The following is a 12,192-nucleotide window of genomic DNA, read 5'->3' on the forward strand; positions in this document are numbered from 1 at the left end:
TGTGCCATGGTTAGGGTCATGTTTCAGTGGGTGTTGTGCCATGGTCATGTTTCAGTGGGTGTTGTGCCATGGTCATGTTTCAGTGGGTGTTGTGCCGTGGTTAGGGTCATGTTTCAGTGGGTGTTGTGCCACGGTCATGTTTCAGTGGGTGTTGTGCCGTGGTTAGGGTTATGTTTCAGTGGGTGGTGTGCCATGGTCATGTTTCAGTGGGTGGTGTGCCATGGTTAGGGTCATGTTTCAGTGGGTGGTGTGCCATGGTTAGGGTCATGTTTCAGCGGGTGGTGTGCCATGGTTAGGGTCATGTTTCAGTGGGTGGTGTGCCATGGTTAGGGTCATGTTTCAGTGGGTGGTGTGCCATGGTTAGGGTCATGTTTCAGTGGGTGGTGTGCCGTGGGTAGGGTCATGTTTCAGTGGGTGGTGTGTCATGGTTAGAGTCATGTTTCAGTGGGTGGTGTGCCATGGTTAGAGTCATGTTTCAGTGGGTGGTGTGCCATGGTTAGGGTCATGTTTCAGTAGGTGGTGTGCCATGGTTAGAGTCATGTTTCAGTGGGTGGTGTGCCATGGTTAGAGTCATGTTTCAGTGGGTGGTGTGCCGTGGTTAGGGTCATGTTTCAGTGGGTGGTGTGCCATGGTTAGGGTCATGTTTCAGTAGGTGGTGTGCCATGGTTAGAGTCATGTTTCAGTGGGTGGTGTGCCATGGTTAGGGTCATGTTTCAGTAGGTGGTGTGCCATGGTTAGGGTCATGTTTCAGTAGGTGGTGTGCCATGGTTAGAGTCATGTTTCAGTAGGTGGTGTGCCATGGTTAGAGTCATGTTTCAGTGGGTGGTGTGCCATGGTTAGAGTTATGTTTCAGTGGGTGGTGTGCCGTGGTTAGGGTCATGTTTCAGTGGGTGGTGTGCCATGGTTAGGGTCATGTTTCAGTAGGTGGTGTGCCATGGTTAGAGTCATGTTTCAGTGGGTGGTGTGCCATGGTTAGAGTCATGTTTCAGTGGGTGGTGTGCCATGGTTAGAGTCATGTTTCAGTGGGTGTTGTGCCATGGTTAGAGTCATGTTTCAGTGGGTGGTGTGCCATGGTTAGAGTCATGTTTCAGTGGGTGGTGTGCCATGGTTAGAGTCATGTTTCAGTGGGTGGTGTGCCATGGTTAGAGTCATGTTTCAGTGGGTGGTGTGCCATGGTTAGAGTCATGTTTCAGTGGGTGGTGTGCCATGGTTAGAGTCATGTTTCAGTGGGTGGTGTGCCATGGTTAGAGTCATGTTTCAGTGGGTGTTGTGCCATGGTTAGAGTCATGTTTCAGTGGGTGGTGTGCCATGGTTAGAGTCATGTTTCAGTGGGTGGTGTGCCATGGTTAGAGTCATGTTTCAGTGGGTGGTGTGCCATGGTTAGAGTCATGTTTCAGTGGGTGGTGTGCCATGGTTAGAGTTATGTTTCAGCATATTTATTTATTTGACCTTTTTTAATGTTTGTTGTGTTCTTCAGGCTTTTTACTGGATCTAGACTCAAACAGTTCAAACTTCTTCGCTGCGTCGAACTCGAGCTCCTCGGCGAGCTCAGATCTCTGGGGGGATTTCGACTCTGCTCCTCCAAAGTGAGGAAGTCTCTCTCTTTTTCCCATTTCATTTTGGGAACTTCCTTATGCAACACGATTTCCCCAACTGTGTTTCTCTGCTGAGCAGGGAAACACCAGATACTATAAACCTGCATTTCTGTGTCGTTCTCCTCTCGTCCTCGACACTATTTACCCCGGGAGGGCATCTGGCAGAAAGCCCGTTTATCTAGAATGTTGACTGTTGTTTTAACCCGCGTAGCTTCCTTTACTTTGTGACTTTTCCTGTGGATGTGCTGCCCGCTTGTTTCTATGGAGACGTTATTGTCTTGCCCGGAGTGTTCCACAGTGTGGCATTAGATTCATCCAGCTTTCATATATTACAGGTTTTTTTAATAGAAAAACAGTTAAGATAAGATAAGATAAGATATTCCTTTATTGTCCACACATGAGGAAAAGAACAGATAACTTATAGGAAGTTTAATAGAAGAACTCTTATAAACAAAAACAGAAACTCTTATTAACAAAACTCCTGTAAACAGGTCCTCTCATAGGGACTGGAGGGAAGAAAATAAAAATAAAGATAAAATAAAATAATAATAATACAAATAAAAATAGCTGGCATAAGACAAATAATACTAATATTAATGGTAAAGTAAACACTCTTATTTACAGCAGTTGTATGCACATGAATGAATGACATTAATTGCATGTGAGTACGACAGTAATTGCACATGAATATGACGGTATTGCACATGGTTAAGTCAGTATTGCACATGTTCAGGGCTAGAAAGTTTTATTGCTGTAAGTGGGGTCACATTCCTGTCTCCGTGGATACGTTTGGTTTAATCTTTGTTTACCATGTGCACATTAATCTCACTGAAGAAAAGACGGACAGAAGAAAGTTGCTTCAGCTCAGTAAAATAGAATTAATTAAATGGTAAATAAAATGACATTGTTCACACTAATATTATGTGCCAGATTTTACAGTTCATGATGTCGATTATCTCTGCAGTGCTTTTTCATGCTACGAGTGAAAGGATTCATTATTAAGGTCCATGGACAATGCCACACTGCGGAACATTCTGGCTGAAGCGCGCCCCCTCCGTGCAGACCAGACCCTCCACCGGAAAAGTGACGTAGTGCACCTTTAACCGACCCTTTCCTCCCTCCTAAACTCACTGTATTATACAACGTGTGTGTCAAATAAACGGATTTATGTACAGAGAAACTATACAGAATATACAGCGCGTGTAGATAATGCAGCGTTTGTTTCCACTGAAATCAGGATATTGGCTATGCACTGGCCAAACAGGGCTGATGGTGCGCTTTACCACCCTCTAGTGGCCACTCGTGTGAACTCGTAGGGTTAGTTCGGCGTCTAAAAGCAAAAATCTCACTGTAAAACGGTTCAATAACAGCACGTGCCGCACATGTCAGGACGCAGAGGGATTAATTAGGCCTCGCGGCTGACAAAAGTGTAGCCGCTTCACTTTTATCTGTCCCTGGAGATGTGCTAAACGTGTGACGCAGCCATAAAACCGCGGCTCCGTGAGTCGCTCATGTCACGACCTTCTACCGCGTCCGGTTTCACCATCACGTCACATCGGGCCGCGCCATGTCTGATATTTTGGCGGGATTGTGAAACCGCGCGCCAGTTCCCCCCCTATCGGTCCAGCCTCCGCCCTGCTCCAAGTGAGTGACAGGCGCTTTTGACCAATCACAGCTCTCAAACGAAGCAGACGAGCCTTGGGACAGTTATGCGGATATTAAAGGTGCACTGTAACTGTATTCTAGATTGGATTAGATTCGATGTTCCACAGTTTAGCTACAACTCCTTAGCAGGGCCTCATTTATAAAGACTTTCCACATTAAGTTTGTCATCTCTAAAAAGGACAATTTGAAGCTGAACTTTGCTGTGTCGGGAGTGAGTTTTAGAAGTTCGTGGAAGCTTCTGGTTCGTCCGAGTGGGCGCAGATTTATAAATGAAACCGCTGACATCATCGGCTTTTCAGGTCCTCTAGGACAACCATCCCCAAACATTTTCCTCACAAGGACCGAATGAAGCCACTAACAACAGCGTCAAACGTGTACATATAACTTTTAAAATACATTATTAGTTTGCTCTTTATTAGACTGGCTCTATATTTTCATGGTAAAACGCGTAGACTATCGGGACGTAGTTACAGACTATAAAACTGAAATAATTATAATAATACATTGTAAACATAGGTTACATTGGCCATTGGTTGGGGACCCCTGCTCTAGAACGTTATAGTGCACCTTTCTATCATCGTTATATTCGCAAATTGCAGTTCTTTTGGGAGATAATACGCCATGTTACATTGTCGACGCGTCCAACCCAAGACTCGAGTCAGTTCCGAAGATGAAAAAAACTTGCCAACTGCACCTCCTAAACCCGTTGTCCGTGACTCGCAAACTGTACAAAGTGTAAAGCCTAAATGTAAATCAATCGTATTCTAAACGCGTGAAACCAGTGCAGTCCGTGTGCGCGTGCGTGACGTAGTATTTAGCTGTGGCTCCGTGTTCGGGACGGCTGTGGTTTTGAAACGTCGGATACGGGGACTTGCAAAGAAAGCCAGCGTCAGTGTTTCGTTTCGTGTCCAGATGTTATCGCTGTATGTAAAATATGCTGTAAATGGAACTGAATATAACAAAGTAAAACTACTAAACCAGTCTTCTTCTTCTTTTCCCGTGTCTTCTGTGAGGTAAAAGTCACGCACACACGACACATGTAAGATTCATTAAGCGTTTTTATTCCAAACAAAAGTGCAGTACCGTGATATTTTCAGTGTGAAAGCTTTGAATAAATCATAAAATATTGACGTGGGTCGCTGTGTTGCTAAAGGTCTGTTGCTATAGCGGTGTAAAATAGACCATAAACCGTGTTGGGCCTGTGAAAACCGATAAATACAGATCAAATCGAGCGTGTGGCCGTGTGTGACGTGCGGCCGCGGTGTCGAGACAAGGCTTCTATGGACCCGAGGCTCCGCTAGAACTTGACTGCCCAGGTGTTGGGCTTGCCACCGCCAACGCCACCGCGACCACGGCAACGCAAACGCCTCCCCCGATTGGTCGCCCTCTCGATGCGTCTGGGCCAGCCGGAGCGCTCCCGGCACAGTTCAGCTGCGGGGGGAACACCAGAGGTAACTCACCATGCTAGAAATGCTAAATGCCTTGACTGAATGATTACATGTTTCAAATACCGTATTTTTCGGACTATAAGTCGCACCTTTTTTTATAGTTTTGGCCGGGGTGCGACTTATACTTATATTAATACTTATATACTTACTTACTCTGGAGCCACTTATATGTGATATTATTTGTTATTTTCACACTTGCAACCGCATTTCATACTCCAGTGCGACTTATATGTGTTTTTTTCTTCTCTATGATGCATTTTTTGGCTGGTGCGACTTATAGTCCGGAAAATACGGTAATTAAAGATGCAAAAGTGTTATTTCTTTATGTTCACTCGAGCAAAGGATCGTGGTCTATCTATGCCTCGGATTCTTTAGCTGTTTCGGCAACAAAACAAGGCTTTTAAGCAAAGAGAGACTTTCGAGGACACAAAAGCACATTATTATTTTGGTTATTGTTGCATAACTAACGCGGAGAATACTGCAGTACCTTTCATGTACTCGTCCTCAGAGCACACGATCCTGGTGCAGATCTCGTTGTTGATGACGTACATGCGCGAGAGGCTGTGACGGAAAAACGAGTGTTAAACCTGATCATTCTCGTCAATTACAGCCCTTTAGTTTCATCAACGTGTTTCCACATTAATATACATCTCTATGTACATATATCATCATATACTGTGTGGCACCTGTAGAGACAGAAGCCACCGATGCATCTCTTGGTTGGCTGATGGACGGAGTACATCCTGGTGCAGGGGTACATCTCCTCCCTGCAGTCTGCACCACAACATATATATGGATGTATTGGATGTAAGCATTTATTTCTATCAACGTCATGTATTATTTGCTTTGTTAAAACCTGTTACCACCCACCTGTCCGCCGGCGAACATTTTCTATATCTCAAATATTCTCTTACATCATCACTTTTATTTCCGTGGTCAATACCAGCAAGCCATACATCATTTTAAAGCTTATTTTCTCAACAAAACGAATATGTCATTGATTTACATTGAATAATATGCCCCAAGAAGCAATTGCCAATAGTTTGTGAGAAAGTCTCAACTTTTACAAACGCATGTCCTACCTGTTTGCTGTTTATGACGGACGAAACGGCTTTAATTCTGTACATCCTTGTACTCAGTCTGTCTGTAAGGCATCATTTAAAAACAATATCCACTTGTATTTTTCCTGAAGTTATCTGATTTCGAGATATTGTCAAGTAAACAAACTTTTCTTCGTTTCTCGCCCGACGAGAATGCGCTTGTCCGGCGCATTTCTCCGTCCATAACAAATTACCTGTTTGACTTATACGATAGTGTTTGACATCGATCTCTTCCTTAGACTGTTTCCTACAGAATGAGACCATCCACGATTTTTTCTGTCACCGGGTTTGTTTGCTACAGCCTCCGGAGGAAAAAAATTCGGCGCTTCCGAAGCGCGCGTCCATCTTTGTTTTTAGCCCTTAGCTTCTGCTAACAGGCACGCAGGAGACTTTGAGTGACATATTATTCTAGCCAATGAGGAGAGCTTTTTCCTGATAGGCGGGACAAAGGGTTTATTTACACAGAATCTTCTATATTCTCGTGCGTAAGGCTCCGGGAAGGCTGTAAAGAGCCAGATTTCTCGGCAGGATTTTGCGCATAACGTTTTCTGAGTTTATTAGCCTTTTGGATGTGCATTTTGTTAGATAGATGTATTATTATACCAATATAAAAATATAATAAAAATATTATAATTTTTTTTTTTTTTTTAACCTTTATATGGGAAATTCATGGGTAAACTCATATTTACACATTTTTACATATATTGTTTTTAGCAGTTATAATTGCTATTAGTGGCCTACAAAACATCAAAATGTATGTTTTATGATCATAGAGGAGCTAAAATTGTAATAAAACAGTTTGGCACAGTTGGCACATATTTGGATCACTTGTTCCGAATATACTTTTTGATACAAAAAGGTCAACAGCACCAAAATGCCTGTTCCTAGAGATCTGAAACTTTACACAGTTGTTGTCAACAAGATAAACATCATGTACAGTGAACAGCATATGCACACAATGAAGTATGTCATGCTCAGGACCATTACAAATTGACAATATTCAGGCGAGACTAAAAAAGGATGTTTTGTTTATGTTTGGGCCTCTGTAGTGTAAGTTCTGAAGCCCTGACAGTGTTCATGTGCACATCTGCAGAAACTAGAAGGCCTAAGCTTTCTAATGATGCATCACACTTGCATGTGGAACATAAGATCCTCTTTTAATAAGCAATGCCATTTGGGTATGTCCAACCATTGTGCACAGGGCGAAAATAGGTGGGTGGTAACAGGTTTGGTCTTTAAATATTTGCTTTGGCATCTCATGCTTTAGAGGCTTTATCAGCACAGAAGACATTGGAGTTCAGGACCACAGAGCGCCGTACATCTTCATCTTAAAGCCTCTAACCACTCTACCAAAGCAGGAGAAGAGATGTTTGAAAGAGGAGTTAAAGAGGCCATCTTTGTTCAAAAAGAATCATTAAATAGAAACGGGGGGTTAAGATTTAACCTTCCTGTTGTTTATAATGGAATTTTGAGTCCCTGGAGAGGTCGACGCCCAGGGCATTTGGAGGCTAATCAGTTACACAGAGAGGGGGAGAGGGAGCCAGGTACAATAGGTGGCTGACAGCCCATTAAAGGACTGATAGTGAACAGAGGCTAGGTTTAGTTTCTGTTGAAACCAATAACACCTTTTCATCAGGAGGTCCCGCCCAGTGGGCAGGGCCTACCCAGAGGAAAATAAATATCTGAGTTACCGCTCCTGATTCGCAGATTGAGAATGACTCTTGAATGAGAGTCGAAACGTGTCCAGATGATGCAACTGAATCTTTTTCTACAATGGAACACTCCTGGACGAATGAGAGATGACACCGACTTCTCATGCTGTTGAACTTAAATGAAACACATGACACGTCACTTACTTGAAGGTACAGCGGGGGCTTCAATGCGCTCTGGAAGGAAAAACAACACATTTCAGAAGACGATGAAACGATTCACATTCTGTTCCGACGCGTGAACTGTAAAGAGGAGTGAATTCAGTGGATGTGTCGAGTTTGAGAGATTTTAGAGTGTAACGGAATCAATGAGTCAAATACATTTAATCAACTATATCCATTTTACCAACAAGTAATACACTGTCATCCATAGATTAAACGTTGTATTCAGCTTGTATTTATTAACACATCAGATTATTTAACCTAAATTTTGGAAGGTAATTCGTTTAATCACGTTACAAATTTAAAAAAAAAAAATGGTGAATTCGTCCATTTTAACCCTTTCGAAGACGTGCTTGAACTGTTTTTATTCTTGATTTAAAGATGATTTGTTGAATATTTAAAAGGCAAAAGCACTTCAAATTCAAAATGCGACTGAACAAAGTCTCATGTGGTGTGTGTTGCAGTCGCTTATGAGTCAGATCTACGAGGCAAAGTGCGCGCGGCGTTACCGATCGTCGTCGTTGGCGTCTGGGCCCCGGCCGTGAGCGCTGGCGGGCACAAAACACACGGCGTTAGAAAACAAACCCGGGCGGCGGTGGTGGTGTGTTTGGGGTGGCGTTACCGTGGATACCGCAGAGGAGCAGGACCACTGGAAAGGCGCCCATTTCCCGCGACGTGCAAGGGCCTCGTGAGGGTTTATGAGCCGGAGGGAGTCTGGAGAGGAAGAGAGTCACAGAGAGGAACTGTTCAATATCCTCTGCAGCGCTTGTAAAAACACACACCGCAGCTTATACTTCGCCAACGAGAAAAAAACGTTATTTTTATTTAATACTAGCCAAACGTTGGACTCAAGTGCGGGTAAAGTTACACACATAGAAGTGCAAAGTACTTCATAGTTTTGGCCCGGGTGCGACTTATACTTATATTTATACTGATATACTCATACTCCGGAGCGACTTATATGTGATATTATTTGTTATTTTCACACTTGCAACCGCATTTCATACTTTAGTGCGACTTACATATGTTTTTTTCTTCTTTATTATGCATTTTTGGCTGGTGCGACTTATACTCCAGTGCGACTTATATATGTTTTTTTTTCTTCTCTACTATGCATTTTTGGCTGGTGCGACTTATATAAGTTTTTTTTCTTCTCTATTATACATTTTTGGCTGGTGCGACTTATACTCCAGAAAATACGGTACTCAAGTCAAAATACATTAGAGGAGATGAGAGTAACTGCTGTATTATTTCATTTAAAGGACAAAACGTTTTGAAAGGATAGAACACAAAAAAAGTGGAAAAACTAGTCGGAGAAGTACAATGTCATGAAGAAGCGGAGCGTAGATGAGCGGTGGCGGGTGATGAAGCCGACGGCGCAGAATGTGAACCGCTTCTGTAGCCGCAGCTGCCCCAGACGCCGGCAGAAATGGCTCGAGTGTAAAGGCAGAATGGCAGAAGTAGCTCGCTTCCAAGTAGCTTCCCAAAGGATTAAGGGATTATACTTCTGATGCTGCATAATTCAAATGGCATGAATAATTAGTGTGGTAAATGTACTCTTTACACGGCTCACTTTGTGCTCTGATAAATGCATAACGGCTCGAGTTGTCTGCACGATGTGGATATCGGTTAGTCCTCAGTTTGTTTGTTTGTTTGTTTGTTTGTTTGTTTGTCTGATTTTCTAACTTTCCGTTGGTTAAATCAACAACTCTGTGAAGCTCCGAGGCGACTGCTGTTGTTATTTTGGGCTCTGCAAATGTAAAAAACTGAATTCCTTCCGTCTCCGTCGCCGCCGCTTGATTCTTCTTTTCTGCTCGTCTCCATGGAGATGCCAGTGCTTCGCCTGCATGTTCCGCAGTATGGCATTGGATGTATGTATCTGTCTTGCCTTTACTCAAGTACAAGCATTTTCACTTCTGTAATCACGCTTAAAACATGGAGTTACTTCTCCGCAGATCTGACCTGTAACTTGGGCTCTTCTACTGTGGAAATGACACGATGCACTTTTAATTAACTTTACGTGTTTGAATAACGAGCGCTGCCTCTTTTCACCAAAGTTTATTGTGTTCCGACGATCAAGAACTAAAAACCTCAGTTACTTTGACACTTTTGTGCTTAACCTTTTGTTTTATGGGATGTTCTTTTTTAATTTAATTATTTTTTTTCTTTAATAAAAGATTTTGGTTTTAAAAATGACCCAATCTGTTTTCTCTGGCCCCGCCCTTGTAAGTCTGTCTTTCTTTTCTCTTTTTCCTTTTTGGTGTTTTTTATAATTTTTTTAATCTATTTTCTTTTCTTTCAGTTTGAAAAAAAAAAATGTTTTTAAAAAATCTAAAAAATAAAGAAGTTATTTTGACCTTAATACTCCCTTATTTTTCTTTTATTCCTTAACTTACATTATGTTCTCTCTGGTCAGGCTAATTTTTTGTGTTGTTGTTGTTGTTGTTGTTGTTGTTGTTGTTGTTGTGTGGTGGTTGTTGTTGTTGTGGTGTTGTTGTGTGGTGTTGGTGGTTGTTGTTGTGTTGTTGTTGTTGTTGTTGTTGTTGTTGTGTGGTTGTTCAGTGTTTTTGTTCTACGTTCTAATAAATTAAAAAAAATGCAAAAAAAAAAAACTATATAACAATAAGTCAATTAAAATAAACCAGATTGTTTTCTTTTTTGTTGTTGTTGACACATTTGTATTGCTTTATTTATTGACCAACTGGAGGGTTTGATTCTCTCTCAAAGCCACGTGCCCCTGGGCAACGCACTCCGATCTACCTCATGTTAAAGTAACGTGCTCGTCGTGAGAGGAAGGGCATCTGGCATTAAAAAAACAAACACAAATCCCTGCCTAAAACAGAGATGAAACGGCTCTGAGCAGAACAGGGCGAGCGGGATAATAAGTGTGTCATTCCAGCCTCAGTATGTCACTGCGGCTGCAGCGTCCAGCGCATGAGTTCCTGCTGAAGAATGTGTTCTTTCTGCGCCTCGTTTACACCATCTCCGCCCGCCCGTGTTTTCTACATTCTTCAAGACTTTCCCGTTACACGAATCCAGGAGAAAAGACGCAGAAAGACGTTGAAAATACATTCCTAAACATTGAGAGGAAGGACGGAGCACGTTTACACCAATTTGAGTGTGAAAACGGTGAAAAATGACGGTGAAAATGACATTAAATAAATTATCTAATGTCTCTGATGTGGAGTAATTGAAAGTAAATAAGCAAATTATTATGTGTTTTTCCTGAATTTAAGTCGTTTTAACCCGTTTTATGCTCGTTTCTTTGGCCGTCGACAGATCGTCCTTTAACTCCGCGGCTCCAAAGTGTTTGTTTTAGTGCGAGAAGAGAATAGTTTTATAATTGTAGCAGTTCTGATTTATACTCACGTCTTTGTGCCGTCGTCCAGCGCTTTTCTCTAATGAGTCCTTTGTCTTCACCTCTTTCTCCTCCTTCCTTTTCTTCCTCCTCCTCCTCCTCCTCCTCCATCTCGTCCCGTCGCACTTCTTCTTTCTCTCGAAGATCGTTCTCGAGATGACGTTATGTTCTGCCACTGAAACGATGATTATGACTTCATCTTCTGAAACGTCACAAACACAAACTCAGAGTTCTGGAGCCACAGATATGATGTAAATGAGTTATGGATTTGTCCTTTATTGGCCCTCATCAGTTCGTTATAGTCTTCTGGGGTCCATGAAATGTAAACAAAATACACTTTAAATTTCCACAGAGGACAATTTCATAAAGTGAGTGTCTACAGAGCCGCGGCGCGCGGCCGAAACTGCTAGGCTATTTTGTCCCGCGGCTCCTGAAACTGCTGCACTATTTGACCGCGCCGGGTTAGGGTTAGGATTAAGGTTAAGGTTAAGGTTAAGGTTAAGTGTTAGGATTAAGGTTAGGGTTAAGGTTAGGGGTTAGGGAGTTAGGGGGTTAGGGTTAGGGGGTTAGGGTTAGGGTTAAGGTTAGGGGTTAGGATTAGGGGGTTAGGGAGTTAGGGGGTTAGGGGGTTAGGGTTAGGGGGTTAGGGTTAGGGTTAAGGTTAAGGGTTAGGATTAAGGTTAGGGTTAAGGTTAAGGTTAGGGTTAGGGTTAGGGTTAGGGTTAGGTTAGGTTTAGGGTTAGGGAGTTAGGGGGTTAGGGTTAGGGGGTCAGGGTTAGGGTTAGCCATGAGGCTGGGTTAGGGTTAAGGTTAAGGGTTAGGATTAAGGTTAGGGTTAAGGTTAGGGTTAGGGTTAGGGTTAGGGGGTTAGGGAGTTAGGGGGTTAGGGTTAGGGGGTTAGGGTTAGGGTTAGCCATGAGGCTGGGTTAGGGTTAGGGTTAGGGTTAGGGTTAGGGGGTCAGGGTTAGGGTTAGCCATGAGGCTATTTGACCGCGCCGCGGCTCTGTAGCCACGGCCTTTAATAAATAGATGGTTAACAATTGCATTATAAAGAGTGTGATTAGGCGAAAAACAATAAAAAGATGAGGCAAAATGTTTAGCATTAAAGCAGCAGCTCCTCTGAGGACAGTGATTCACCTCTCGGTCTAAACACAT

General features: G+C 42.8%; 2 protein-coding genes across 2 annotated transcripts in view; one reads left to right on the plus strand and one right to left on the minus strand.

The window, feature by feature from the left end:
• Positions 1 to 1,775, plus strand: part of LOC140373828 (adaptin ear-binding coat-associated protein 1-like) — a 42,292-nt gene extending 40,517 nt beyond the window's left edge. Inside the window, exon 7 of the mRNA XM_072460522.1 lies at positions 1,478 to 1,775. Within this exon, the coding sequence (XP_072316623.1) occupies positions 1,478 to 1,590 (113 nt within the window). The 3' untranslated portion in view covers positions 1,591 to 1,775. The remainder of the gene's footprint in view (positions 1 to 1,477) is intronic.
• Positions 1,776 to 4,319: 2,544 nt separating this feature from the next.
• mfap5 (microfibril associated protein 5) lies at positions 4,320 to 11,109 on the minus strand. The gene is made up of 7 exons (XM_072461210.1): positions 11,049 to 11,109; positions 8,302 to 8,393; positions 8,189 to 8,227; positions 7,665 to 7,694; positions 5,395 to 5,482; positions 5,196 to 5,269; positions 4,320 to 4,691 (listed from the first exon to the last, which is right to left on the minus strand). The coding sequence occupies exons 2-7, from the start codon at positions 8,342 to 8,344 to the stop codon at positions 4,558 to 4,560; spliced, it is 408 nt and encodes a 135-aa protein (XP_072317311.1). The 5' UTR covers positions 8,345 to 8,393; positions 11,049 to 11,109; the 3' UTR covers positions 4,320 to 4,557.
• Between the last annotated feature and the right edge of the window lie 1,083 nt (positions 11,110 to 12,192).

Source organism: Eucyclogobius newberryi, unplaced genomic scaffold, assembly GCF_026437365.1.
Source record: "Eucyclogobius newberryi isolate DKJ021-1_F unplaced genomic scaffold, fEucNew1.0.hap1 SCAF_3, whole genome shotgun sequence".
Lineage (NCBI taxonomy): Eukaryota > Metazoa > Chordata > Actinopteri > Gobiiformes > Gobiidae > Eucyclogobius > Eucyclogobius newberryi.